Raw genomic sequence first — 27,937 nt, 5'->3', positions numbered from 1 at the left:
AAGAGGAGAAAGAGATTTTGTGATTTTACCTGACAAGGTAACCTTTCAGTTCAGGTGATGCAGTTCTCAATAATTTAACCTTTTCCTGCTAGCACCTACAGTTGGAAAACGTTTTTTGTGCTACGAGTAGCATGAGAATATTTTAAACCTCTCTGTACGGAGCTCTTTTTTGGGTTAGAGTTACCCTGGTATTAACGTCCATCAGATTTGGGACCCAGCTCAACAGGGTGCATGTCCATTATCCCGGCAACTTGACTGCAGCCTCTAACCCTATCATAGCACCAATCCACGGTCAACTTATTGCGTTGCCAGTGTTTTTTTCAACCAAACAATGTATTCGATTTTCAGTAATTTACTCTTCTAAAAGAATTACTAACATTTTTTTTAAGCATTGTGGAATTTTAAACAGATTTCTAGTGCTAATAACAACGGAGTTAGTAAATAAAAGATAGTAAGGTTTTAAGTCCGTTATTTTTAATGCTAAAATTTCATTGAAAAATTGCTTACGCAAACAAAAAAATGAAGAATTCATTTCAAAGTATAAAAAAATTGTAGTATACAGCAAAATATATCATTGAAATAACTATTGACAATGAAACCACTTTGCAACTGATTCCCGTGGAGAGGGTGATCATAAATGAGTGAGAGGGTTGCGCTTTATTGCATGGGTAGTGGCCCTAATGGCTCACAGAGCTGGATCCTGAATGCATCAGGCAATTGCTACCTCAGTGGTAACTTCCCTTCCCTTGCATCGGCCAGAGCCGAGGCCCGCTCGTTTGCATTGAAATATCCACGACAGCTATGCCCGATGTGAGGTGTTATGGGTTTGAAAATTCCTATCGGCTCCATCCGACGTCCGGCTCAGAAGGGTTAAGACAATACACAATTTCTATGAGACAAAACCACCTGAACCAGGAATTGAACCACAAGTTTGTATCAGGAAAGACTGCTTGGGTTTTCCGGTATGTGAGTGATGCTATGGATGCAGATGTTTCGAAAAATGTTGGTTTCCATGCTGATGGTCAGGGGTAATTAGCTCCAAGGATGGAAACCGACTTGGTTTTTGAAGCGTTGGCAGCTATGTCATCATTGACCTGGTGGGAAACCTAAATAGCCTTCCATGATGCTGTACCGAGGGATAACTTCAAAAAATTATTCACAAACATTTATCTTTGAGGGCTATAGTGCAGACGGCTATGCTATCCAAGTTAATTTATTCTAGTCCCAAGTTGAGAAATGTTCTTCATATGTGCGATCAATCAAGATTGGTAAATTAGAGAGGGCATCAAAGAAGCCACAACGAAAGCTACTCGTCGGTAACATAATTGTGAATTGTAGATGGTGCATAATAGTCCATGGTTTGATTCTCGGTCTTGGGGAGTTTTTTTATTATACCAATTAATGTGGTTTTCATTCCATCCTCTAATTAAACCTCTCAACTGATAGTGATTCCAAGCTCTCGCTTCATGGATTAGTCCTCAGTCTAAAATTCATAAAGTTATTGCTGGGTAACCCAGGGAGAGGGGGGGCATGTAAGTACATAGGATGGGAAAGGATGGAATGGAAGAGAATTCTTCTTGAGTAGGCATCTCAATTGGCCTTTGCAGCCTACAAAATAATATTATTTAGAATGTGACAACAGGGTATTCATACCAAGGCTAAGGTGATTATAGTCTATTCACTTTATGTCTGTGGGTGAACTGTTGTAAGAGCCCGGACACTCTCGGATGGCTTCGCTGATAAGGGAGGAGTAGTACTGAGAGAGAGAGGAGGAGCGAACATAACGTTGCCAAATGTATATAGCCACCCAACTTTGTCACTGAAAACGTGTGAGTCATAGGTGGCCACAGGTAATTTGGCCCCAATGCCGAGACAATATACCTACTCATTTGGAAGGCATTGGGGATGATCCTTTCACCGAAGACCATGACTTTGTCAGCTACTGCGCTGAATGAGGCACCGCTGGTGGACAGCATACTTATTCACAAACAAGGAGAACGCGTGAGGTTTGGCAACACTCCTCCACGAGCAGATTCACGATGTTTACTCGGCAGAGGTCTGAGAGTGACTGACTTGAGACCATGCCTATTGTTTGCTGATTGGCAAAGGCAAAGTCACATGTCGAGAAACTTTCCCTCCCCTCATCTCTACTTGCTTTGGTCACACCAGCTCACCCGCAGAGATAAAATGAACAGAGTATAGTGAGATCTAGGTATTTAAACCCTCCTCCTGAATATTTTGGAATCCATTTTATCTTTCTACATTACCATATCTGACATTAAATCTGAAATGATCTCAACTTGTTGAGCATTGAATATAATGGATCATGCCAGGACAGGGACAAGGGGGAGAGGGGGTGAGGAGGCTAGGGTTGAGGGGCCTGCGGGATTACCTCCCAGCATTAGTGGGGGTCCGAACAAAATTAACATTTTATCTAGTGGAAATTAGATACCCAAGGGGGGCTGTATACCCCCCTAGCTCATCTCTGAATCCGTCACTGATTGCCTAATAATGATTTTTGTATCCTAATAATCACTCTTTTCATAAAAGGATGGTGCCTTACGGTTGAAAATTGGTGGTCTAACGTATACTGGTGTACCTTCTTCAAATGAACATCCCTGCAAAATGAGCCCGCTCTCCAATTGAAACGACCACCCCCACTCCCCCCCCGCCCCCCCGAAATTTTTTCAACGTCGTCATAGCCGGCCAATTTATTGACATATCTAATAAAATCCTAAGATTCAAGCGTGATGGAGTGGAATTTAATCCTACTGAAATAAACTCTTGCAAATTTCCTCGATTATAAAATTCATTACTACCTCGGTTTAAAATTTACTACGTCACCTTGATGATGATGTGGTAACATTGAAACCTAGGTCGTCATAAATATTTTATAATCGTGGAAAGTTGCAAGTACTTATTTCAATATTGGCATATACACCGCAACAAGGATTATGGAAGGGAAAAGATCTTCAGCCAAGATTATTAGTCAAATTCTCACATGGGCTAAGCCTCTTGTAGAAAGCCGACTTTGATTTCTCGATTGCCTCTTACGCGCATAATTCCTCCGTTGAATTTCAGGGTGATACAATTCGCATTATTCTCCGTTCGTTGAGCACCACCATGCTTTGTCGTGGGCTAGAGAGGTTCCGAACTTATCCTGCCGCTAAAAATAAAGCGCCTTGCCGTTTTTTATGTAGCATTGTGGGTTGAGTCACGTGTTCGGAAAAACGCTTCTCCCTGAAATCTCTGTGGATGCACCATCAATACGGTTTCTTCTGTTTCAAAGAAACAGCGAGGATCAGGAATTCAGAGAGTAAAATATCGAAGTTACCCACAAACATATGTATATACAATGCATAGTGGAGGGGGATGACGATTCCCTCACCTCGCCACTTTTCGAAGTCTTCGACTCGCACGCGATCATCAGGCATAAATTGTAAAAGATGCTAAAATTTCTCACGTTTGGACCATACCTTACGACTCAAGAGATCGTCAGAGGTAAACAATAAGTATTTTTCTCCACGTCAGCAGGTGCGCTCAGTAACCATGCATCTATTGGTAAGTAAAAACATATTTCACAAAAATATTCATTCCCATCCACGGGGTGGAAACAAACTGGAAGCAGTACTTAAACAGATAGCAATTATTACTACAAAATTAACACCGAGAATGACATTTTCGGCGAAAAAAATACCTCGACCGGGTCCCAGTTTTCCATAGAGGATTACTGAGAGAGGATTTGGCTAAGTTGGCGACCTGATTTGAGACATCGTAAAGTTAAATGATTTTTTTCCGCAGCAAATTCCACTCATTCTCATCCATGCACTTGACAAGTGGCGTAGCCAGGGGGGGGGGCAGGGGGTCCGGACCCCCCCGAAATATAAAAACACAATTATTTTCCTTCAAAAAATAAAACAACATATTGAAAAATCATGAATTTATAGGACATTTCTTTAACAAATGAAGTTTTTTCGATTATGAAAAGTGTTAAAATTAGTTTAAAACCCATTACTTAGAACCTTTTTTTTTTTAATTTCCTAAAAAATTGGACCCCCCCGACCGAAATTCCTGGCTACGCCACTGGCGCTTGACTGCGAGCTTAGTTGTTTGTGTGCTTCGATCACATTGCATACGGAGTAATAATTCGTACCTAAAGTAATTATAAAAATATGAAATTCGAATTATCGAAGTTATTTTTTAAGTTCCCATGGGGAATGTTGGGATGTGTTGGAGTGTCTTGAAGGTCCTCCGGTTGGGCGGGCGGTGTGGATTAGGGGCCGAGTATGTGGATTGGACTTCAAAGAGATTCGTCGTTGGGTAAAATACGTGGGAAAACCTGTGATGTGTAATGAAGTGGTCTCTTTATATAAATGTATCCATTAATATGAGAATTACTAGGTAAAATTGTAAGATATATTACAAATGTAAAAATAATAATATTACAAAAATCACATTGCTGAGAGTCGGGATGAGTCTCGAGAAAATCATTGGTAATATTCCGTTAATGGGCATCCGCGGGTGGTTGTTATTATTATTATTACTATTATTATTGTATTCTACCGATTACGGTAGATTTCCATGGAGTCCTGAAGAAGTAATCTGGGAGCCACCTTTTCCTTCCAGCACTGCCTTCTTCAATTCACTGTAAGGCCTACTCCCTTTTTATCTAAAAATCCTACTCTCTTCCTTCCCCTCCCTCGTTTACCAAACATTCTACCCTCTAACACCGTTTTCAACATCCCCTCCCCGCTAACTACTCGCTCCATCCAAACCTTCTGTCTCCTCCGCATCTCATTTAAAAGTTTCCTCTCCTCACCCACCATGTCCAGCACTTCGTCGTTTCCCCCCCTCTCTGTTCATTTCACCAATCTTCTATAGTTACAGATACTGGTCTTCCGGGCTTGACAGAAATGGACTAACGCAGAGTCAAGCCCGAAAGACCCGTATCTTTCCCGGTAGTAATTGTATACAAGCCCTCCATTCATCCAAAACTGTCGCACTTTCAATCGAACATAGGCCCCTGAGGGATGGGTCCTCATAGTTTTTGTCCCCCGTTTTCCCCTCTCGGATGCTGCATACTGAGCAGTTAAAGAAGATTTCGGGTGATGTACGTTGACATTATTTTCCAAGACCCACATATTTTCTTCGATCCCTAAGGTATGATAGCGGGTTCTTCTCTTGCTATGATGTTTTCTTAGCATCGTGATATGATATTTGAAAAATGATACAAAATATTGGTCACCAAGTCGTTAAAAATGTGTAATGGATTGCCATGTTGATAAAACTCAGATTTGATGTCACATAAAATAATACCTCTGATTAAATCAGGGATGACCCCATCGGATCAATAGCTCACTGCTCCTCCAAACCTGACGATTAAATCTCCCGAAAATTGATGAATCACCTCTATCCCAAAACCCATATTAAGTACATATTTTTTTGCATTTTTTTCTGGGCGACTTATTGCAGCGGGTGCCACTGTTCGTTCATTTTAACCTATATTTTCAATGTCGTAACTACTTAATAACTATTAATTATCTTTTTTACAGCCATGAGTGAAACATGTCCACCAGCAACATCAAGGGCTTACCCAGGATCATAACTAGGGGGGGCAAGCCAAGTTGTGACATTAGTTTATGATATTATTTCCTTGAAAAATAGTTTTATCTTAGTTACATATCCTATACTAATGCATATAATTTTTCGTGGGTTTAATGAATATTTGTTTAATGCTTTCGTTTCAATTCAGTACTGATTTTTCTTAAAGACTTTTTCAATTTTTGCTTCTGGGGGGGGGGGGGGGCAGCTGCCCCTCGCTGGATACGCCCATGAGCAACATTGATGTATTTCTTTCTCTCACAGCTACTTAGAACCATTTGTTCATTAGAAATTAAAGAATTCAAGATTACAAAAATTATGTTGTCGAGAGCATGGAATGTCAACCCCCAAATTGCATTACGACAATCATAGCAAAAAATCATTGCATTACGATACCCCCCAAAATTTTCATTGGCGCTTTGTGCCCCATAAACCCATTGGCACCCTGGCTAAATGGCCGAAATTGAGAGCCCATTCCGTCCCATCATGGAGGGGGCGTGCTATCAGACGACAGCATGTGATATCTATTCTATTATTCTCTCGCGCGGGCAATAGTGCGCCGCGGGTGGAACAAAGTATAAAAAAAGCGAGAACCTCGCGTTATTTTCAGGCGAGCGGGGATGGACTAGTGTTACGCAGCTTCTGAGAAAGGAAGTTGCACGGTCGGACTAAACTTAGAACGCGCCTCCCGAACTCGTGCTGTCCGCCCAAACTCGCCGCGCGCTGCTTTCGTAGGGTCTGATGCCGAGGGGCGCTCAGGTTGCGTTTGCGGATAGCTCTCACCCATTCTCACGCGTCTGCTCCCGAAGGCGCCGTTGCCACATCGCGCGACCAATCACTTGAATCACTTTTCCCACGATTGTGACAATGCTTAAGGAAATTACAGCGCGTTGCGAAGGTGAAAACAGAGGTGGTACCCAGATTTAAATATCGATGGCTAAGTTCTAACAACACGTATCTCAAAAATAGCAACTTTTCAGGAGAGCAAAAAAACCATTTATTTTTTTTAATTGTGTATAATTTTAATTGAAATTAAAAACCAAAAACACATAATATCCGAATATATCAATGCCGTCGCCAAAAAAAAATTTCCGGGGATTTTATACTGATGGGTACGTCTCAGGGGGGTTCATATTCCCCTGATTTTGGACTCCCCCCCGAGTTCCTGGCTACCTCACTGAGTTTAGGAATGCTTAGGGATGTCCTCCATATTTTTATTCTGAAAAATGTTCCTCCAAAATGAACCCCCCTGAGACGTACCCATCAGTATAAAATCCCCGGAAAATTTTTTTTGGCGACGGCATTGATATATTCGGAAGAGGAGAAAGCCCATTACCGTCCCTTACCTTTCTTCCCTTCCACCTGTCCTTCTAAGATTGTCTTCATCGGGCCTCCATGCCTCATAATGTGGCCAACTAAGCAGTCCCGTCTTCCCCTTAAGGTTTTTAGAAGACTTCTCTTTTCTCCCACTCTTCTTGGCTCTTCCTCATTATTTACTCGGTCGATCCATTGCATCTTCATCATTCTCCGGGAGCACCACATTTCAAATGCTTCCACTCTTTACTTCTCTGCTGCTGTCAACGCCCACGCTTCTTTCCTATAGAGAAAAATGCTCCATTTGCAGCATCTAATACATTTTACCCTTACTTCTATGCTTGTGTTCTCAGCTGTAAGAAGATTATTATTTTTGTAAAAATTCTTCGCCTGTGCTATTCTACTGACTATTTCTTTCTTGCTTCGTCCATCGTTATTTATTCGGCTTCCTAGATAACAAAACTCATTTACCTCTGCAAATTTTTGTTTTCCTAGCCATACACCCATACACAAATTACAAGCGAAATTCCTACATCAGCGGCCATATGAAAATTTGATTGTCATTTATCTGTTGAAGACTTCACTACAATATTTTTGTCTAAATTAATCGATGTTTGTTGGTAATCTATTGAATTCTTAGCGGATGCTTCTCTAAAATGTTTAATACAACTTTAAAATTGTCCGCTGGAAGAATAGCCATCGTATATAGCAAAATTAGCAATGCCATCATAAATAAGAATGATGCAACTTAACCGAGTACCCTAGCTCCTTAGTCCCGTTGCAATGAAAAATATTGATGACCGCTCATTAAGTGCTCATGACTGGTGAAGTTGCACAGTTACTGTCCAATTACAGCGCAGTGACTAATTTCTTTGCCAATTTATTTAGCGATAATTTAATTTCTACATTCAGTAATTCCTATTTGTTTGCTCATGTATGCAATCCAGGAAATTAAATATCACAAGGGACCTTGGAAATAGGATTTCTCACTAAATTTGGATATAAATATTTTTGACCGATGAATAATTTACCATTACATATATTGAAAAATATATTATTCTCCTCAGTACCGGAAGATGTGTTGTTATTTTTGGTCTGAATTTGAATTTTTCTGGTTAATTAGATTAATTACTTAATTAGCATAATTAGGGATTTATCTACTTCTATACGATACTGTCATCTGTAAGAAATACGGGACAAGTTGATATAATGAAATTTCACTTAGTCAAGCGGCAAAAAATTCAAACCTTGATGTATTGTATTTACCACTCCAGAACCGAAGAGGTTATACGGCCAAATACTTTGGACCATTGTTTTGGAAGAAAAAAGAACGTTTGGAGGAAGAATATCTCAAGAAAAGATTCTGGGTGTCCCATCCGATCAAGTTTTACTAATTTTTAGGTTTCAAATGTGCCACCGGTATTAAGGAAAACTATCGAAATAGTAAGTATTTACATAAAAGAGACCACCATTAACCAAGTGGAATAAGACATTTAATGGATTACTCTAGACGGCTCGAAGTATCATCCAAATTACTGTTCAATGGAAAAAGAACTGTGCCTAAATTTTCAAGGTATATGTTTCAGGGTAATTTCATAAGCCTAAAGATAAGGAATAATTATTGCAGACAGACGGGAATATTGAGTTCTTAAAAATGTACTCAGAAAAAGTTTTTATGGGCGGTTGATTCGGGGATAATGGGATTGATTTTTGAGGGGTTCATTTTGAGGAGAGGGGAGGATTTTTTTAGGAGATTAAGCTACCCAAGAATTTAGGAGACTTTGACCCCTCATTAGCTGGCAATGGCCTTGAACACAACGCATGTTACTGCAATGGTTTGCGTAATATATTTTAAGCCCAACGCTAGTCTATCCTTCTGGAATGTTTATTATATAGTATCTTGGCATGTGCAACTAAGTAGAGTTGTTGATCGTATTAGTGAGTGGCTGCAAGAGTAGTCATACTAAACGCTATTTGCTCCGGATGAGTTAGCATCTTGTTTTTCAAGCCACATATTCCACTACCCCTTTCCGTCCACTGTCGCCTGCGCTAAAATTGCATCCAGCCTTGAGAAATAAATCCGTGCACAGTAACCTATCGTAGGTGACAGAAACAGAGATCCAACATTTTCGGGATCTGTGCCAGACGTAAGAGATCTTGTTCCATGAGAGGAAGCAATATGTTACCTAGGTGAAAACAGAGGAGCATGTGATCATAATCATTTTCAATCAAAGAGCCGAATACTAAGTCCAAAAGTACATACTTAGGTATTCATGGATATACAAGACTTCTTTTGGGGTTTTGGACACTACTGTCAGTGATTCAAACCGAAGATTGGTTTGGATAGGTGACGGTTGAGCTCTCCCCGGACTAGACCGCAGGCGTGTGAATATTACACATTCAGGGTGGGTGAGCCAATTCGTTTCCCTGGACCACCTCGTATTTTGAGGAGTTTTTTATTTGGGGGTGTTTGATGTCTTCACCCGAGATAACTGAAGTGAAATGACTTATGAATTGCCTACTTATATTACGCAATGATTTAACAGATTTTTTCATTAGGACATTAAGCAGACTTGTGAGGAAAAATAATGTATCCACATGCACGCTAACGTATAGATTTCCTGGAAACTAACTAAATGTAGTTGGGATTTATATCCTTACCTCAAGCCAAATCTATCCATTAATTAAGTTCCTGAAGCAAGTATGACAATTCTACAGCACATCAGGGACATGCACCTTTGATCATGGTTTTGCATCGAAACACATTTACCCACGTTCGTCATTTGCCCACTCAAAAATTTTAATTTTCCTTTTCTAATTATGCTCGTCGTACGTGCTTTTATCTGTCTATATGTTTGTGAAATTATGGGGGACTAGGTCTGGAGACTAAGCTGTGTTCAACCGAATTGTAATGTAGGTAATCCATGAAGAATTTCCTATCTTTCTGCATTCTTTAAACAGCTTCCGCTGATTTTTCACACGTAGTCTGAACACCAATCAAGTAAATTCTGTGCTTCTAGAGCGCGGAAAAAAAGTCTTTCGACTTTTTGTAAAAGTGGGACTTTTGTGGTTTTAAATACAAATCTTCGCCAATCTCATTAAATATAACCGTTTTTAATGATTTTCTTAGAGACTTTTTGGGACTTTTTTGATGTGGCGTGACTTTTCCGATAAAAAGAAACTTTTCTGGGACTTTTTATTGAAAATACTTGCCAAAGTTAATATTTGGCTGTTGTTACCACACTTGTTCAACTTTGTGTTGGACAAATCTAATTAATTATGCGGTGCATACTACACGAAGCAGATATTTACCGTAAAATGTAAGCTACTAACAATTGCTGACGCGGAATTTTATTAATAGCTCCGGAAACTGCCATGAATTCTTTCGATTACTCCACCGTTCATGAAGTAAACCCATGCAGTGCTTCAACTCGAAGGTTGTTTGGTTATGTGAGGGTAGAGCTCACCACGTACTTATCCAATTGCATGTTATATTCTAACATTGTTTCTTTCCCTGGGCTACCTCACCCTTTTTTTGCTAAGGGTGTCCAGAGACTTCACAAAGGGACATTATGAACCAACTTATTTGAACCCGGGTGGTCTGCTGACAAGGGGACAGCGCTACACTGTATGCTAACTATCTATCTATGCATGCTATCTACATATGTATGCTATCTACACTCTACTTTTTTGCAGGAGATTAGTGAAAAAATGAATAAAGTTAGTGGAAATACAAATATATGAAAGGTTATCAAGAATTTCCGACGAAGTGAAATTCTCACGTTGAGTGTAGATGGTTACGAAATGAGCCTACATTGTAGAGAGGCAAACAATGCGCTCTTGGCACTCGGTCGAAGAGGAAAAATGAAGGCTCAACAAGGACTGGTGAATGCATACACATTGTATGAACACAATTCTATACGCACGAATTGTGCGAAAATTCACAGAGGAAAAACCATTTAGCCAAAAAAAGTTATCACCGTGGCTTGTCCCGGTATACTTGAATAACAATTCTATATATTCGAGTAAGCCGCGTAAAGTTTCAGTCATTTGCTGAGGTCCCCAAGCGTCGCAAGACCATCGTCCGCTCGTTTGTGCAGCCCAGCCCAAGAAAATGTACAAGGTGAAAGGACAGACGTCTTCAGAAGCCAAGCAGACCGCGTATGCTTCACTATGCAAGTAACTGCAAGTAAGCTTCCTTGTTTGGAGATAATAATGCTAGAGAGAATTTACTACTTCTCCCAACCGATGGAGCGGCGTACATGGTTTTAGCCGCTAATGTTTTGGTGTTTTTCTACCCTAAAGTGATTCACATCACTTGCAAAGTGCATGATCTTCACAGAGTATGCGAAGAAATTCGCAAAATACTTCCCACTGCAAATAAGTGGGTCTCTACCAAAGAAGGTAGGTACTAGCTGTTAAAAAAATAAAAATAAAATTTCCAATATATTACTGCAGAAATAATATTTAATATTTTCGTAGGTATTTTTGAAAGCACTATCGCGCGTGGAAATATACTAAACATTTTGCTGTGATCTGCCATTGCCTCCGAATCCAGTCATCACGAGATTTGGAACATGGCTGGAAGCTTGCGTGTTCAATGCACAACACTTCGAGAAAATTAAGAATGTAAGCAATTATTTTTAGTTATGATTGTGGCTGATGAATCAATTTCATTATACGAAATAGAATTCCTGCAATTTTGCTCAGTTAAAAATAACTACAACTACAGGTTCTAAATAAGAAGAGGAAAATTGTTAATTTTTTACTTCAGTTTATACAGAATATTGACCCTGAAGACGATGCAGAATGTATAGAAAATGCTCTAGAACTCTTTGAAGATAGAACACGCCCATTGAATATGATATGTATTTCAGCATCCTTTGGGTTGTTGGTAGAAAAAATCAAATATCTTGAATCTTCCATCCTGAGCCTCAGTGATTCGGTGTCAACAATAATGGATGAGAAGAAGAAACTTGAATGTGTAAAGGGTGAACAAGCCGTAAGTGTTTATGGCAAATTGTGCAATGTTTTGGATAAAAATGAAGGCTTCAAGTCAATGACTGGTATAGCTCAGATTCTCAACGGAGAGGTCAAGGGGCAGACATTTAATGTTTTACAAAAACTCACCTTAAGTGAAGTGGCTACGCTGCGATATGCTCCTATTACAACATGTGAAGTAGAGCGATCGTTTTCGACGTATAAACTTATTTTCACCGAACGTCGCACAACATTTACCATGGAAAACATAGAAAAATACCTTATCTATCACTACTTCATTAAATAATTTTTTTGTAATACAACTCAAAGTGAATGAAAATAAGTTTTTTCCCTTTATTTTATATCATGCAATTAATGAATAAAATCTGTTATCCATAGCCTTTAACTTGACTTTAATATCCCTATTTCAAAATGAAGATAACTATTGATCAGCTAAATAATTACAGGGGTCAACTATATTCTTAAACAATTGCTGATCATAAAAGCAAGCGCTATTCAAAATTTAACAAAATATTTTGTATATTATGGTGATCTCCTGTCTGAAAAGTCCATAATATAACACGTAAACCCACGAATCCGCATCTATACCCTCTTTTCTCCATTAATTCAGCTAAATTCAGCCACTTTCTCATGAAAATAACTCAGACTTTTCAAGAGACTTTTTTCAAAAAATATTGAAGACTTTTTAGGCGACTTTTTTTGAAATATTGGAGACTTTTTTTCCGCGCTCTAGTGATAAGAAGAGAATCCATTTATTTCTCTCTTCCTTTTGTGAAGGTTCTTGAAACTTGAATTATCAATGAGAGGAGGTTGAGGACCTCAAGGTATTGCATCTTGAGAAATTGAACCTGATGAGGGATCATTGGGTTATTCAAGGCAGGGATCCAACTGGAACAGCCAGGAAATCGTACGTGCCCAATCCAAGCAGCAGTGGGAGGAAAAAAAGATACTCAGCATGGCCCATGCATTTTGAAATCCTATTACACGCTATTGCCATCAGCTGAAATTCGTAAATTGATGGTAAAAGGGTCGTACAATAAGTCCTTAGAATCTCCGATAAATTGCTCATTTGGTATCAAATATTAATGTTAACCAAAAAGAAGCAATCGCGACTAGTCAGCTGCATTTATCCCATACTTTCATTGTTGTTACCGATTGTATTGAACAACTTTCACTTGTTTATAAAAAGGCATAAAAGAGAGTTTCGTGCGGTGATAAAAGACTTGTTTTTGAAAGCGTTAACGTTGAAGGAAATCAAATCTGAGTTGCATAGAGTTCATGGCGCATCTGCTTTTGTGCTTGCAACTATTTACAATTGGGTTAATCAATTTAAATTAGGCCGTACATTCAAAAAATATGAACATCGTTCCGGATGCTTTGAGGAACTGTATACCCCCGAAATGATTGGAAAAATCCATGATGCGGTTTTATGTGATGGACGAATCAAAGTAATATAGGTAAGCTGCAATATAGGTAAGGCCACAGGTATATCGCAATGCGCAATTGCATTAATTTTGCAGGAAAATTAGGGTGTGAAAAAAATCTCGGAAATATCGCTGCCGCGTTTGCTCGCAGTGGTGACTAAACGCAATCGTGTGGTCAACTCAGAGACTGTTTTGGCGCTTTTCCTTCGCAATCAGCATGATTTTTCATGTCGATACATAACTTTCGATGAAATATGGATGCATCACTACACTTCAGAGGCAAAAAACAGGTAAAACAATGGAATTTTGAGGATGAACAATCTCCAAAGCAGCCAAAGATGATGAAATGGACCGGTCTGGTCATGGCAACGATATATTGGGATGGGTGTGGAATAATCTACATCGATTACTTGCAAAAAGGGAAAAACGATAACAGGATAGTATAATGCATCATTATTGGACCGGTTGATGGTAGAAATCAAGAAAAGTATCCTTATTTAAAATATAAAATGTTCTTCCTTCAACAAGACAATGCACGGTTGCACGCCAGTTCTGTAGCAATAGCCAAAATTACGGAATTAAAGTTTCAATTATTACAGAATTCACCATATTCACCAGATTGGGCCTCCAGTAGCATAATTCTAATCTCAAAACCTGAAAAAATGGCTCGACAGACAAAGGTTTACGCCTAAGGAGGAGGTCGTCACCCAAAATAATGCCTACTTTGAGGATGTCCCGAAATTCTACTTTTTGGACGGCTTAAAATGCTTGCAGAAATGTATACAGCTGAAATGTGCCTATAATGAAACACACAAAAAAATTGGCCCAATATAATTTGTTTTTATACCTCTTTCTAAAGACTTATTTAACGACCCTCGTAACATTGCTATTATAGACTGGGAGTGAGATACCCTAAGCACTTTTATCAAACTTAAATATGTGGGAAAAAAGATGGACCTGAGTTCGAAGTCGCTGTAACCATTAATTACCCTTGCCATGCGTCAGCTATTGGAGACCATATTACGGAAGCTAGAATAGTCATAAAATTTGAAATAGGAACGTGTCACTAGATTTGAGGTCTTACCAGAGATTTGCAAAGGGAATTATGTTTAATCGTTAATGAAGGTACAGAAAAACCTGGCAGGTTGCTCAGTTAAACCTAATCATCTGATTAAGAAAGATTATAAATAGTAATTTCTTTTAGTTGCTTTCTGGTATCGAAGATTTGCAAATAGAAAAATAGGTCAGGTGACTTAACTTTTTGACGGAGCAGAAAGAATCCCAAACTCGTATATTTTTAGCTCAAATAGTGGTCGATGGGATGTAGGGCAGACAGAAAACAGAATGAGAGGGGCTTCCAAGGCTCTGAAATCATTCTCGACGCCATTGTAATTATTTAAAATAATACCATTAATTCAAAAGCAAATGTAACCATGGTAATTAATTTGAACCACTTGTGGTGAGATGCGTATTTGGTTATCTACAATTTTTATGTGTTGGTAAACTCAGAATAAAAATGACCATGCAAGCTATTAGTTACAGATTCTAGCCTGGGTTAAAAACGAGAAAAACTCGAACCCAAGTGATCTCCACTAACTTTAAAGTACACACGGGGCGTTTTTGACCCACTTTATATTGGTTTTGAAACGTTATTGTAAAGCAACTGTATATGTATTCTGTAAATTATGCCTGACTTTATATGTGTTATACCTTCTATATTGTAATTCATTTTACAGTCATTACAGTTTTGAGTATATATCTTTAAGCTCAAAACTCCTTTCAATGTTTTTCTTTAGGTAATGAATATTTTTGGTTCAATTTTTTTCATTTCCACATTTAAGAATTCTGCAGTTAGCCTAATTACAGGCTTATTGCCTTACAGGCTACCTTACTTCCCTGAATGGAAATAATTACCTGTATGCTGTAAATATGTACGGAAGAAATGTGTATTATTATTACTTCGTGGAAAAAATTATAAATGGTTACATTTATTTAATATGGTGTCAGCCACTTAATAACTGATTAGCTTTTTATACATCTATACTATCCCTTCATCCATAAGAACTGATGTATGCAATTTTGCTTCCCTGAGATTGGCAACGACAACTGCCTCAACGTACCACATTAAACACTTTTTCCATACTAATTTATATCATAAAAACCATACAGGTATGTTAATGAACCGCCCGGTGAAACCGCGGGCTAGTAATATGATTGCAAAAATAACTAGTTGAATTTAATGGTGCCGTTTCTTTTCCTGAACTTCGATTCTCAATATTTTTTTAGAATATGCTCGAAACAACCATCGTTGCATCTATTATACTTTAGTAATTAGGCTCACTTATCGTATGCACAAAATTACGGAGCTTTAATCCCAACGGTTACGCAGAAAGTCATAGAGGCTCGCATGATTCATATGAATAAAATGAATTGCACGCTTCATGGCGAAAATAGCAAATAGAAGGAAGGAAGGCCAAAACGCTTATTACTATCAGGAAAGCGGAAAGCTGTCCATCGACTGAGTCTCTGGTAATATTTGGAGGTTGTATGACCCGTAAAATTAGAATCAACCTCCTCTTTTTGATAGCACATGTGTTTAATTGCGTTGAATAACACCCCGACAAATCAAAAATTCTTTCCGCCTAACTCCATAGTGGTTGATGCTCGAAGAACTCCTACAATGGAGCAATATAAAATATTAGGCTTCAGATCTCGTCAAAATTCGAAACCACCAGCACATGAGGTTTTCAGAAGATAATCAGGTGCACCTGTTTATGTTTCTTTTACTCTCATTTGGAAAGTAAAAGATGGTTATTTAGATCTAAATTGTCTTTCAAATTTTTGATGGATTTGAAATAAAATTTAGGTTGCAGTTACCACCTTTAACGGTGCAAGTATGCATGAAAGAAACAGAGATAGGTATTCCTTAATGTCTGCTGGAACCTCTCGCGCTGGTGATTTTGAAACTATAAATGGGGGATCAATTGTTTTAATAGAATATTTTTTCTTTTCAGTTGTTCTTTAGAAAGAGTGTGACACCCAGGCCTCACTTTGCCTCGATATCAATCGTCATCGTCTCAACCCATTACATGGATCATATGCGAACGTAAATCCATTTTTTTCCGGGGGGTGTTACGACTAAGCCTTTTCTGTATCGTTATTAATCAAAAGACTTAAAAAAAAGAGAGAGCATTTCTACTCAGTAACTAAACGTGGGAGATTTTAGCCATATATAAATATGAACATGGTCTAACTTATGGAATTCTGCGTTACTATATGGAATGCAGACATATTATCCAATTTGGATTGCAAAATATTTTATACGAGTCCTCGGACTTTATTCTTGCTTTTAATTAGTCCACAAAAATAGTAACTTTACATTACCTTAGGCTTCCCTTCATTAAGAAGAAGTTATCATTAGAACTGATTGGGAGCAGAAATAGAACTCGTCGAAAGATAACCTACGTAAAACAAATGTTTGTTTTTACTGCCATTCCATTTTATAGTGCGTGGAGAATCCCGAAACAACATGGTACCTTCAACAGTAACGGACTAATTTATCATTGATGTGTTAGTAATCCGTTAGTGACCGGCTATTTCCCCTAGATAATGAAAATAATATCTCCAATTCATCGGTGAAATCTATTGGCAATTGGTAAACTTTAACAGTCATTTGTGAAGTCCAGTATTTACTATTAAAAAATTCTACCACTTGCCAGTAACCTGTCTAGTTAGGCCAGTAACTGATTAAATCTTTCAGCCACTTTAAATTAAATTTAGAAATTAATGAAAAAGTAGTTACTCTGACGGCCTTTCCCTGCCGGGTCTATCCTGAAAGTACTTCGTGTTATGTTAGTGTTCGGTGCCCATTTCTGTAGGAGCTGTCGTTAATGCAATGCTTGACCTCGTTTTTCCCTGTGAGACGCAGAAGGGAGGGTGGAAGAGGGGAACACCCCCTAACTCCCCCCCAATACGAAAGCATTTTGGCACTCCACCCGTCTCACTGAGCCCTCCTCACCCGGATGGGACACCAAATTCTCCCTCGCTCCCCTTCCAAAACATCTCGAGGCTTTGCCACACGTACCGATTCAATCCTTCCGGGGTATCTGCCCCCCCCCTCTCCCTAAACCCAACCCCGTAGGCGCTGGCGGAACTATTATTTTCGTACTACCATTGTCCCCTAGATAATTACCAACCCTACAGACCATTGGGGGCTACTTTGCTTTGTGATAATCACAACAATTATTCCACCCTTTCTAGACAACGGGCTATCCTCCCTGACAACCATGCCTTCTTTTTTGAGCTATGACCATTTGAATTTTTTTCTCTATTTGTTCTTCTCAATATACTTTCTCGTTTCTTTCCGTCTCCTATTGAATAAGAAAGAGGAATACAGAAGGTCTTAGATAAATAGAAAGTTGGTTATTTTGCGGAAAAATATCGTCTTTGTAAAACTTATCGTCCCTTGTAGAGAGGACTTGAAATACAATATTGTATTCATTTTGCCAGTCCTTTTAACCGCATGATTTGATTTTATATTCGTTATAATCCATACTTCACTCCGTTGAGCCATGAAGATTAGATCTCCCAAACTATCTCAATTGAAATCACAGGTGTTTTTTTAAAAGCTTATTTTAGTAACAAGGGACAATTTCACGTAGTAATCCAAAATAGGTTGTTAACCACGGAAGAAAAGGGATAAACCGTAATCCATTTCAAAATCTGTGTAAAGGACGACTACGTTTTGCCGCAAAATAGTCAACTTTCTGCATATAAAAACAAAATGCCGCATTAGAAGTCCTTCAACGTGCAAATGGAAGACGCTGATGAAGCTACTCCGCCGTCGACCGTTGCGCAAGGGAAGGACAATTTTTCCGAGCGGGAATGCGATGATTAACTCAAGACGTCAAAGGGGTTCGACCGATTGCCGTCCTCGAAGGCGATGACCACTATCAAGCAGGCCTCCCCACTCCCCCCCCCGCCCAAATGCGTGGAGGGTCCCAGAAGACGCCACTGGAGGCGTGGTTCTCGCCTTGGCTAAATAAGGAGCGGTGGCTCTGGCACCAGGCCTCCCCGCGGCCAGCAGCCCCGGGAACCGCCGACCGGGACCCTCAGAGATGGGCGGGGGAGTTGGGAGGGAAGGGGGAGACGAGGTAAGGAGGCTAGCTGGTGGGATGGGTTGGTCGCGTCTCGCCTCCTGATTGGCGGATCCGCGGAGAGGGGCGAACGGGAGGGGAAGGGGTGCAGGGGAGGGGGGAAAGTCACCTAGGTCCAAGCGCGGCGTCGTAGCACCCTCAGTGGGTTCTAACCGACTGTGCCCCACAGCTCGCCTGCTCCGAATCCTCTCTCCACCACTAAGCAGCAGACATGGTGAGTTGGGACCAGCCACTTCTCTCTCCTCTCGAGGGAAAACAATATATTTTTTTCATCTTCAAAAAATACATATACTACGCACAAAACTACAAACCTTCTAGGCCTTCGTAGGTGCGTGTGGAAGCTCGGGATGTTGTGCCGATCTTGGATGTGTTATTGCGAGTTCGATATGTTCGTAGCGAAGGTGCGCGATATTCTGTCTTCTGAAGGATACGGCCGGCGCATTGGCGACAGACGTGTTCAGCATGGCAACCGGAAGGATTACGTGTGCAGGATGTGCCATTGTTTGCTGCCACTGAAGGAGTTTCCAATGGAGACCTGAGTTTGGATTATGTCGCTCCTGTTGGCTGTGCCGGGTTAATGTTTCTCTCCGTCATTTGACCAAAAAAGTTGTATAGGGAGTGCTCCTGTAGTGAATGACTACTGCACTGTATCTCGGGATGGCTACAGAACTAGATCATTCCACCGCTCCGTGTTTCCATCCAGAGGGATTTCTTATAGGTGAGGATAGAGCTCACCTTGTCATAGGCTATTAAGACGTGGCTTTCTCACATTTAGAGTCGGGAAGCTAATTCATTTTTATGTCGTCTACCACGAAGCTTTAAAAATGGGAAACACCAAGCAATAGCTGGGATTATATCAGGATAATCAATTCGGATTCGAACTATTGGCCTACGGCCCGCGATCCAGCATAATGGCGTATCGAATTTCCCCTAGAAAGTGCAACGGATTATTCATTCCATAGAAAGCTGTGTAAAGGATTTTTCCTACAAGGGAAACATACCCGTTGGGAGAAAAATAAAAGCAGAAAGTGAGGTGGGGCAGATGCATACTCAAATATTCTTGCCATTGGCCAGCAGTAAGCTGGCTCGCTGATTGCCGCGTGAGAGTACACCATATCATGGAATTGTTAAGAGATGATTATAGTACAGGCCGGAATTGGTGACACTATATTTAATCATTGTAGGCAATGGAAGGCTAACGCGGATCTCAAATACACCCATATTTGATAATAAGAACAAATGAGTCACTTTAGGTAGCAAAGGAATTTGTCCATCGATGTAAATTTTAAATTGGGTTTCATTATGAAGCGAGAAAAATACTTTATAAAATGGCTAGGGTATCAGAAAAAGGGTCATATATGGACTAGACTGCCTCCAGTTAGCTTTTTCACACCATATTTTTGCGCTCTAACTAGGAAAAAAATACCGGTTGAATTTTCAATATTTGAAATTAACAGCAAGATGATGACGAAATTCTATGGTAAGTATTCAAAATTCATTCGTATGAATAAATTTGTTGCATCATTTCAAATTTCTCGAAAATATAAGTGACAATATTTTACAGTTTAGATTTTGGGTAATGCATTAGCGATATTTGAAATAGCTATAATCACGCAAAAGCAAGAAAAAAGTCGTTGAAGACAAAGTTTTACTTATGGTTAGTGATAAAAAATATTACTGGAATGAATATACTCGTTCTTGACTTAAGACTTAAGCCGTACTTAAAAGAATTAAATGCTATGAAATTGCTTAATCCATTCCAATTTATCTTTGCCGTATAGATGAATATTGGTAAATCAGCGCTTGTATCGTAAAACAGAAAAATGGATAATAAGATAGGATGCATTGACTGATCGCCTTTGTAAGAGCGGAAAAGGCGATGCTTGTAGAGGAAGTTTAATTTTCCCCGCTTACAGTAAGAGAGGCCAATTACGCCAACCGTGAATGATATGCGTCACGTGATTCCATCATTTCTTCCGTCAACAGGCAGTTTTCAATCGGAACGAAAGGAGCCGTAGGGAAGTTAATAATACGAACGGAGTAGGAGGAAAAGGGGAGCGGAACGGACCAATCATCTTCTCCTTCCTCTTCTGCCAAGTTCCACCGCCGTGCATGCAGTATTTCCAATTACCAAACTGCGGGCGCGAGAACTCATTTCAATTTCTCTGCCCCCCTCCAAATTCCCCGCCCACATCCTCACAAAAACCAGACGCCATCCCAACCTCTCTCCTTCCCTTAAGACGCTCTGAAATACACCTCTGTTCGCAGCCTCCCAGTCCGTCTATTTTGGTCGCACCGCTGAGCGGGACCACTATTTCAAGCGGGCTGCCCGGATGGCTAGATTCTTTTCTTCTCTCCCCTCCATTTTTTCGACTTCCACCCCTCACTCCCCCATCCCCCCGACCCACTTTCGAGCACGCGCACCCCCTCCCCTTTCTCAAGCCTTTCCCCGCAAAATTCCACCGTTTTTCGCCTTCTCCTTCTTCTCAATGGTGCTTGCCTTCAGCCCATTTTCTCTGCCTCCTCCTCCTCCCACGTCCTATTCTGGTCATCTCCCTCGAGACTTGCCCTTCCCGTTCGGCTGCAAGCGGATACTCTTCCCAGATATAGGAATCGCACTCAGTTGATTGGTCCAGGTTGAGATATGCACATAATGGGTGCAGAGGAGGGAGGGGAGGATTGTTATATTTCAACAGTCATGGTAGATGATGATGAAATGAATTTTTAGGGGTGTAGCTGAGGGATCGCTGAATCCTTTATGCAATTGTAATTTTGAATTTTGATGAGATCCGACGATGGAGACTTACGGAAAAATGGATGCCACTTCACGTCTTTTACGATACAGACTTCAAATAATGTGTAAGTCACCCATCGCTGGGCAGAAAGAAAAGAATTTTGATTTTTTTTTCAAAATATAGGATTACCGAGTAAAAGAATTAGAGGAATTTCAGAGAAATCAGATTCTTAGTAAACGCATGCTAGGCATTCAGGTTAAAGAAGGAGAATTTAGCTCGATACTTTGGGAGATAATGGCGCAACTGTTATTTTATCATATGCATGATAATGACTGCACTGAGAGTTATAAGAGAGAGTACGGAACCTGCCGATGGCAAGATAGCAGAGTCTCTGGAATGGCGAAAAACTATTCGTGCATACATAATTTTCATCGTCCATTGATAATCATAATTTAATTTAGTCATAATTTTTTTCTAAAACACATAGACTATTCGAAATGCGGAGTGATAGAGACAAGTAGATGGTAATGGCTGAACCTGATTTTTAGCTAACTGGAATCAATTGAAATAGGGTGAGAATTTAGTATTTCAATTTAAATTTAGTCAAAGCATTGAAATAATTCAGAACCACTGGCTATGATTTTTTCAGCAGAAATTCGATTGAAACAAAATAGAAACATATATGCATGTAAACATAGTTCAAAGTGAGGACTACAGGCTTCCGCCAGTACCTTATGGAGTCGATGAATTGAAAAAGAAATTTTCCTTAGCACATTGCACAGCACCTTTTAATTTTTTCCTGACCATGGCGTCAACACAACGAAATAGACCTAGATAACATCACATTGTGTTGCAATAATGGTTAGAACAAAAAATGGTGCGAAATTTTAAGTGAAATTTCTTTTCCGACTCTGAGATTTGATTTTGGATAAGACATGAAAACAACACAAAAATTGTATCATTGCAGAGTCGAATCGAATTCGAGATATTTCGATCGAAATCGAAATTGAGCTCTCACGAGGAAATCGATTTTCCAAACCTTTCGATAGCTTCCATAAGTCGCAGGACATTTCCCGCCTCTTGTCAGGCGCTAGATTTTCGGCCAGTATTTTTAATTCTGTAGTTATACTCGAAAGAACTAAAAAAACTGAATATTGCGTACTGACACGATTTAAAATCTTAGGTGAAAAAATATTGCGTTGCATTAAAGTTGCACACTGACACACATAAAACCCTCGTTTTGAACGATTTAATATGAACGTTGCTGGCTTGTTGTTAATCATCCATGCTTTTTGTTTGCCCCTGCAGGCAGACAAGGAGAAGAAGAAGAAGAAGAAGGCAAAGGAAGAGGCAGAGGCACCAGCACCCGCAGAAGAGCCTGCAAAGCAATCATCCCGTGGATCCCGCAAGGCTAAGAGGACCGGAAGCAATGTCTTCTCCATGTTCTCCCAGAAGCAGGTCGCCGAGTTCAAGGAGGTAATTACTTTTCACTCCCCCTTCCTCTCACGGAAACCATCCTGATTTACGCGCGCTAATAACACGAGTGCCAGAAGTGAAATCGAAAGGAGCACGAAGAAAAATAAAGCAAAAATTTCCTTTCCTAGCTATGCGTTCCTTTCTTCCGTCTCAATCCCAATGAATAGCTTCCAAAATAACTTTCTAAAATTAGTTTACCCTGGTGGCCACCCCAACATGCTCCTCAGCCTTTCAGCCGATGGAAGTTAGCCTAAAAATAAGATTTTCATTCACAAAATGCGTGAATGGATTCTTCCTAAAGCATTGGTAAAGTTGATGTAACATAAATTAAATATTAATTTGACCAAGTATCCCCATCAAAGTTTATTCATTTTATACTTTAAACTAATGTGGAACGGTTCAGATCAACTCATTAAACGGATGTCACAATGGTTTAAATTATTTTTTTAATTCCCGGTGTGTAAAGCCATAACAGAAATCGTAGAACTTTTGAAGATCGCTAGAAAAAACTTTGTAAAGTTGGCATCGTGATAATATATCCATGCATCCGCGCTGAGCAGGTGATGGGAAAACGCTAATTATTACCTTCTTACCTCCGCAGGCCTTCCAACTGATGGACGCCGACAAGGACGGAATCATCGGCAAGAACGACCTCCGCGCCACCTTCGACTCCCTCGGCCGATTGGCCGTTGACAAGGAGTTGGACGAGATGCTGAACGAAGCACCTGGCCCAATCAACTTCACCCAACTGCTTACCCTTTTCGCCAACCGCATGTCTGGAGGTTAGTACGATTTTATCACACTTAATTAAGACGTCGCACACTCAATTGAAATTCCTGAAATTAATAAATGAAGACTTCCTTGAAATAATCATTTCAAAAGTTACTAAAAAACAAAATATATTTTGACTTTCGCTTTGATTTTATATTAAAATATTGACTTCATTTACAATCTTTAATAGGCTCTCTCCGTTTTTCAAGTGTTAATGGACGTATACAACTTAAATAAGTCTCTAATTTTCGAAGTAAATTACCCTGTGGAAACTTATAACCTGTATTGAAACTTTTACTTTCTCTTACAGGTTCTGATGAAGACGAAGTCGTCATCGCTGCCTTCAAGTCATTCGATGACGAGGGAAAGATCGACAGCGAGAAGTGAGTAGAAGTTAAATATGTATCGCAGAGAAAACAATCTCGATATCTGTCTCTTTTTAGATGCACACAGGCGTTAGAAATTGTAATCATAATCAACAATACCAAAAAAATCCTTGTTCGGTTATTTTCACCAGTTTTGCAACATCAACAAATATCAAACATTCAGTTTTTTGATGGTAAATTAAGTGTCGGAATCAATTATTATTTTAATTTAAAATGTGATAGGTAGCTACAGATATCTTGTGAGTCCAAAGCAAAACTTTATCAATGATTCTTCAGTTTTACTACGAACATAATATAGAGGCAGATAATAGAGTTTGTTTTCTCCATTTATAATTTAAAATATTGCATCAAGTATTCGTTTTGGCAATCATCACTGACGCGTCGGCCATCTTGTTTATTTTTCAGGCTCAGGCACGCCCTCATGACCTGGGGAGACAAGTTCTCCAGCGACGAGGTTGACGACGCCTACGAGCAGATGGTCATCGACGACAAGGGCTTCATTGACACCCAGAAGCTCATCACCATGCTGACTGCTAGCGCCGAGGAGGGCGAGGAAGGAGGCGAGGGCGAGGCCGCCTAAGCCCCTTAGGACACCATTCCCAACAAGCCGCGCACGCACTCTTTAACAAGTGAGCATCGTAAGGCGATGACACAAAAAATTTCGGGCGCATTCAGCCGACGGATCAGCAATGAAGCTGCTCATGCTAAGATTTGAGGCGTTCTCGTCCTGTTGAAAATAAATTTCAGTTGATATGGTAGGAGTGGAAAGTTTATTTTTACAATCTGCCATATTGTATCACTCTGTGGACACTGATCGGTACTGAGGGAGGGTTTCTACCGCTCAGGTAAATGGCCGACCGTCCTTCTTGTTTGTCAACTGAGCCAACGTTTTATGCTGGAACGCTTCAGAGCTTCGCTGTTGGCTGAATGGACCCATTCATCGAAACCAAATAAAAATTTTTGTGATCATTAAAATGTTACTTAAGACATTTTTGGATGAAGAAGTGTCGGAAAATTGCTTACGTTACCCTTGGTATGGAAATCTGGCAATTAATGAAGCCTCGAGTCAGGAGATTGTGCAGCCTGATGCACGTAAGAGTATGCATTACAAAATAGTTCGTATAGAGTCGTGAATTACATGGACACAAGAGTAAGCGCATGAGCTGAAATCGGCAAATTAGCCGCTTTTATTAGGAGGTGGGGAGATAAATGATTGGCAAAAGTAACTTTAATTTTACCTGAACATGAATTGGCAGTCTCATTTCACGAGGGAACACTAAAGCCACGCAAATGCACAATAACCAGTGAGGTTTACTTGACGGAAAAGCTGCTTCAAACCTTTTATCAAAACACATTGAATTGGGTGAATTAATTAATGCTAAAGTTCCCCTGAGCTCATCAGTGTATAAATTATGGAATGATGAGTTCTTTGCTCTGAAGTGAAAAATAGAGATTTGATCCTGTAGGGTAGGCATTACTCAACTCATTAAGGTCAATTAAAGTTGCATACGCACCAGGAAAACTCTTCATCACCATCATGACTCGGCTGATACAATTAATTATTAGATTGCCTGTGGTGCGACGACAGATTTCCCAACCACTTTAGTCAACCCATATATTCATGCAATTTATTATAATTGTTTGTAATTATTTTAATTACAAGTTTATATGTGATCAATTTCAGTTAGTAACATTCCCGAACCTAATCTGTATTTCTTGAATAGAAAATTTACAAATTACACTGTAAACATGAATTTTAGCCTACAGATTGAGGTCATATGAGTAGATTATATCAATTTTGAAATAAAATTTGTAATGTTCTGCATTATGTACACTAGTAAACCAGAAAAGAATATAGTTAACTCTGATGTGAAAACGAATTATGCCTGATAGATAATGCTCGAATGGATAAAACGCACCGAAGACGCAAGCATTGATTATAGATGAATAAATTTAGGTAACATACTTGCTCCTCTTCACTATGAGATTATAAAGGAGTTAATAATTGTTCTCGTCTTCTCTTTGCAGCGTCACTGGCATTGTGTCGCGGTTTAACGACTATACCACTGCCGCCATGGAAACAGCAAGATGGCAACAAGACAAATCAGGTGGCTTTCCATCCTTCGCCGACCTCGGAGCGCGTATCACCTTTGGGGGACGACCGGGTCCATCTAAAAATGTCGCGGCCCGCCTCTCCAGCAGCCAAGCACCAGCAAACCGCTCTCATATCGACATTGTCATCGAAGCACTTCATCACCATCGCCATCGCATCACTAATCACGATCACCTTTGCCATCGCCCGTTATTGCCCCGGGTAACGGGTCCTCCTCGGACAATGGCCGCTCTATATGATCCTCCAACGCTCTATGTACCAAGCCACGGGTCACCTGATGACATCGAAGGGGTCGCAATAAAATTGAAATAAAAATCCACACGTTTGCAATACGAGTCCCTGCTTCCAGAGAGAGAACAATACCTTTGTCTTTAACACCGACGAGAAAAAAATAATGATATTAATAATAATAATAATGAAAAAAATCGCTCAATATGTTCCCCCATATTCAAAAAGGAATATGAGCATCTGAAGACCACAACAAGCCCAAAGAGACTATGGCACAGTCTATAGAAAAAGAAAACGGATATGAGTACTGCTTAAAACCAAAAAATGACATGGCACCAAAAAAGAAGAACAACAACAATTCAAAGAATTATTATAAAGAGAAAATAATCGTTTGAAGTTTTCATTCTTGATGGTTTGATATATTACATATGTAGCTAGAGTTTTGAAAGGCACCATTAAAAGTATGACACTTTTGACTCAAAAATGCGATGAGAATCTTTCTAAAATTGATTGATGCATCGAAAAACCGTTGCATCAAACAATGCTATTTTTATGACGATAAATAAGCATGATAATTGGTTAAGTATTTTGCAGATATCATAATATAAGTATCACATGCATTTATAAAAGATTCATTTTAAATAAGGGCTTTGCTTAATAATTATTTAGATCTGCATATATTTTAAACTTAAAGAGTTAAGATTTCCCGTGAGTTCCCCATTTTACCTTTGCATTGAGTAAATAACACCAGCTGCAAATAATACCAGCTGTATATGCAACTGAGTAAGTTACTCTGCATACTCTTTCTAGATTTTAAGTCAACGAGCATCGAATCGATATCTACTCTAAGAAGCTCAAGGATATTACAGGTAAGTGAACCAAATGAGCATTGCTCCATCGCAACAAGAGAGTGGTGCAATTCTTTGTTTGAAAATCGTCCAATATTTCTATTTTTGGAAGTAATTCGGCCATAGCGTGAAGAAAGAATAAACATTACCTTGCTATTTTTTGGCCACAATAGTTCACAGTTTCCCACAATAATTGAATTAAGAAATACTTCAACTACTGGTACCACTAGAAATAGTAACACTGAGAAAGAATGATATCTTATTAAACAACCACATACCCTTTCTTCTACGCTAAAATGAAATTTTACGATTACTTAAAATATGAAATCATGATTAAATTACAAATTCTGATTCGTCAAAATATTGAAACATATGGAGCTCCAAAATTACAACCCCAAACTTTGCACAAAATTCGGATGTAGAGCTATAAACCGCGGTAAGTGGATGCAATTTTGATTAAAAGAGTAGTTCATGAGTAAGACGAAGAATATAATATATTTCTTACGAAAAAGATAATCCAAATTGAGATATCTTATTCATTGCTACGACACTGACACTGATTATGTGATAAAAATAATTCAAACCTCCCCAATCATTTGAGAAAGCAAATTTGATGAGTGAAGTTCACATTATACGATTCCAAATAGCGTTCAAATGCACGAGATCCTCCCGGATAATTTTTTAGAAAATCCAGCTGCCATAGTGAACAGAGAGCAATCCTATCACTCCTACAGGCCGGGTTTGTAATTTTTATGAAAGATTTTTTTTTCGTAATCAATCGGTTTGTTAGAAAATACCAGCGAAAATCAACTACCGTAATCCATTCATCATGAGACACTTCGACAGTAGATTTTTAATATCTATTATTCTATTCTGTTCTATAC

The 27,937-nt window shown here is 39.4% G+C and overlaps 1 protein-coding gene across 1 annotated transcript; it reads left to right on the top strand.

Annotated features, from left to right (window-relative positions):
• Nucleotides 1-18,603: 18,603 nt before the first annotated feature.
• LOC124154336 (myosin regulatory light chain 2) lies at nucleotides 18,604-26,296 on the top strand. The gene is made up of 6 exons (XM_046528006.1): nucleotides 18,604-18,710; nucleotides 22,540-22,707; nucleotides 23,309-23,489; nucleotides 23,789-23,861; nucleotides 24,270-24,493; nucleotides 25,893-26,296. The coding sequence occupies exons 1-5, from the start codon at nucleotides 18,708-18,710 to the stop codon at nucleotides 24,442-24,444; spliced, it is 600 nt and encodes a 199-aa protein (XP_046383962.1). The 5' UTR covers nucleotides 18,604-18,707; the 3' UTR covers nucleotides 24,445-24,493; nucleotides 25,893-26,296.
• The last annotated feature ends 1,641 nt before the right edge of the window (nucleotides 26,297-27,937 follow it).

This window comes from Ischnura elegans, chromosome 2 (genome assembly GCF_921293095.1).
Source record: "Ischnura elegans chromosome 2, ioIscEleg1.1, whole genome shotgun sequence".
Taxonomy (NCBI): Eukaryota; Metazoa; Arthropoda; class Insecta; order Odonata; family Coenagrionidae; genus Ischnura; species Ischnura elegans.
This window is presented reverse-complemented; position numbering and strand designations above follow the sequence as displayed.

Excerpts from the sequence above, each read along its gene's own strand:
- LOC124154336 (XM_046528006.1), top strand. Across the intron at positions 22,708-23,308 it reads AGGTCGCCGAGTTCAAGGAG|GCCTTCCAACTGATGGACGC; the intron begins GTAATTACTTTT and ends TTACCTCCGCAG. Across the intron at positions 23,862-24,269 it reads GGAAAGATCGACAGCGAGAA|GCTCAGGCACGCCCTCATGA; the intron begins GTGAGTAGAAGT and ends TTTATTTTTCAG.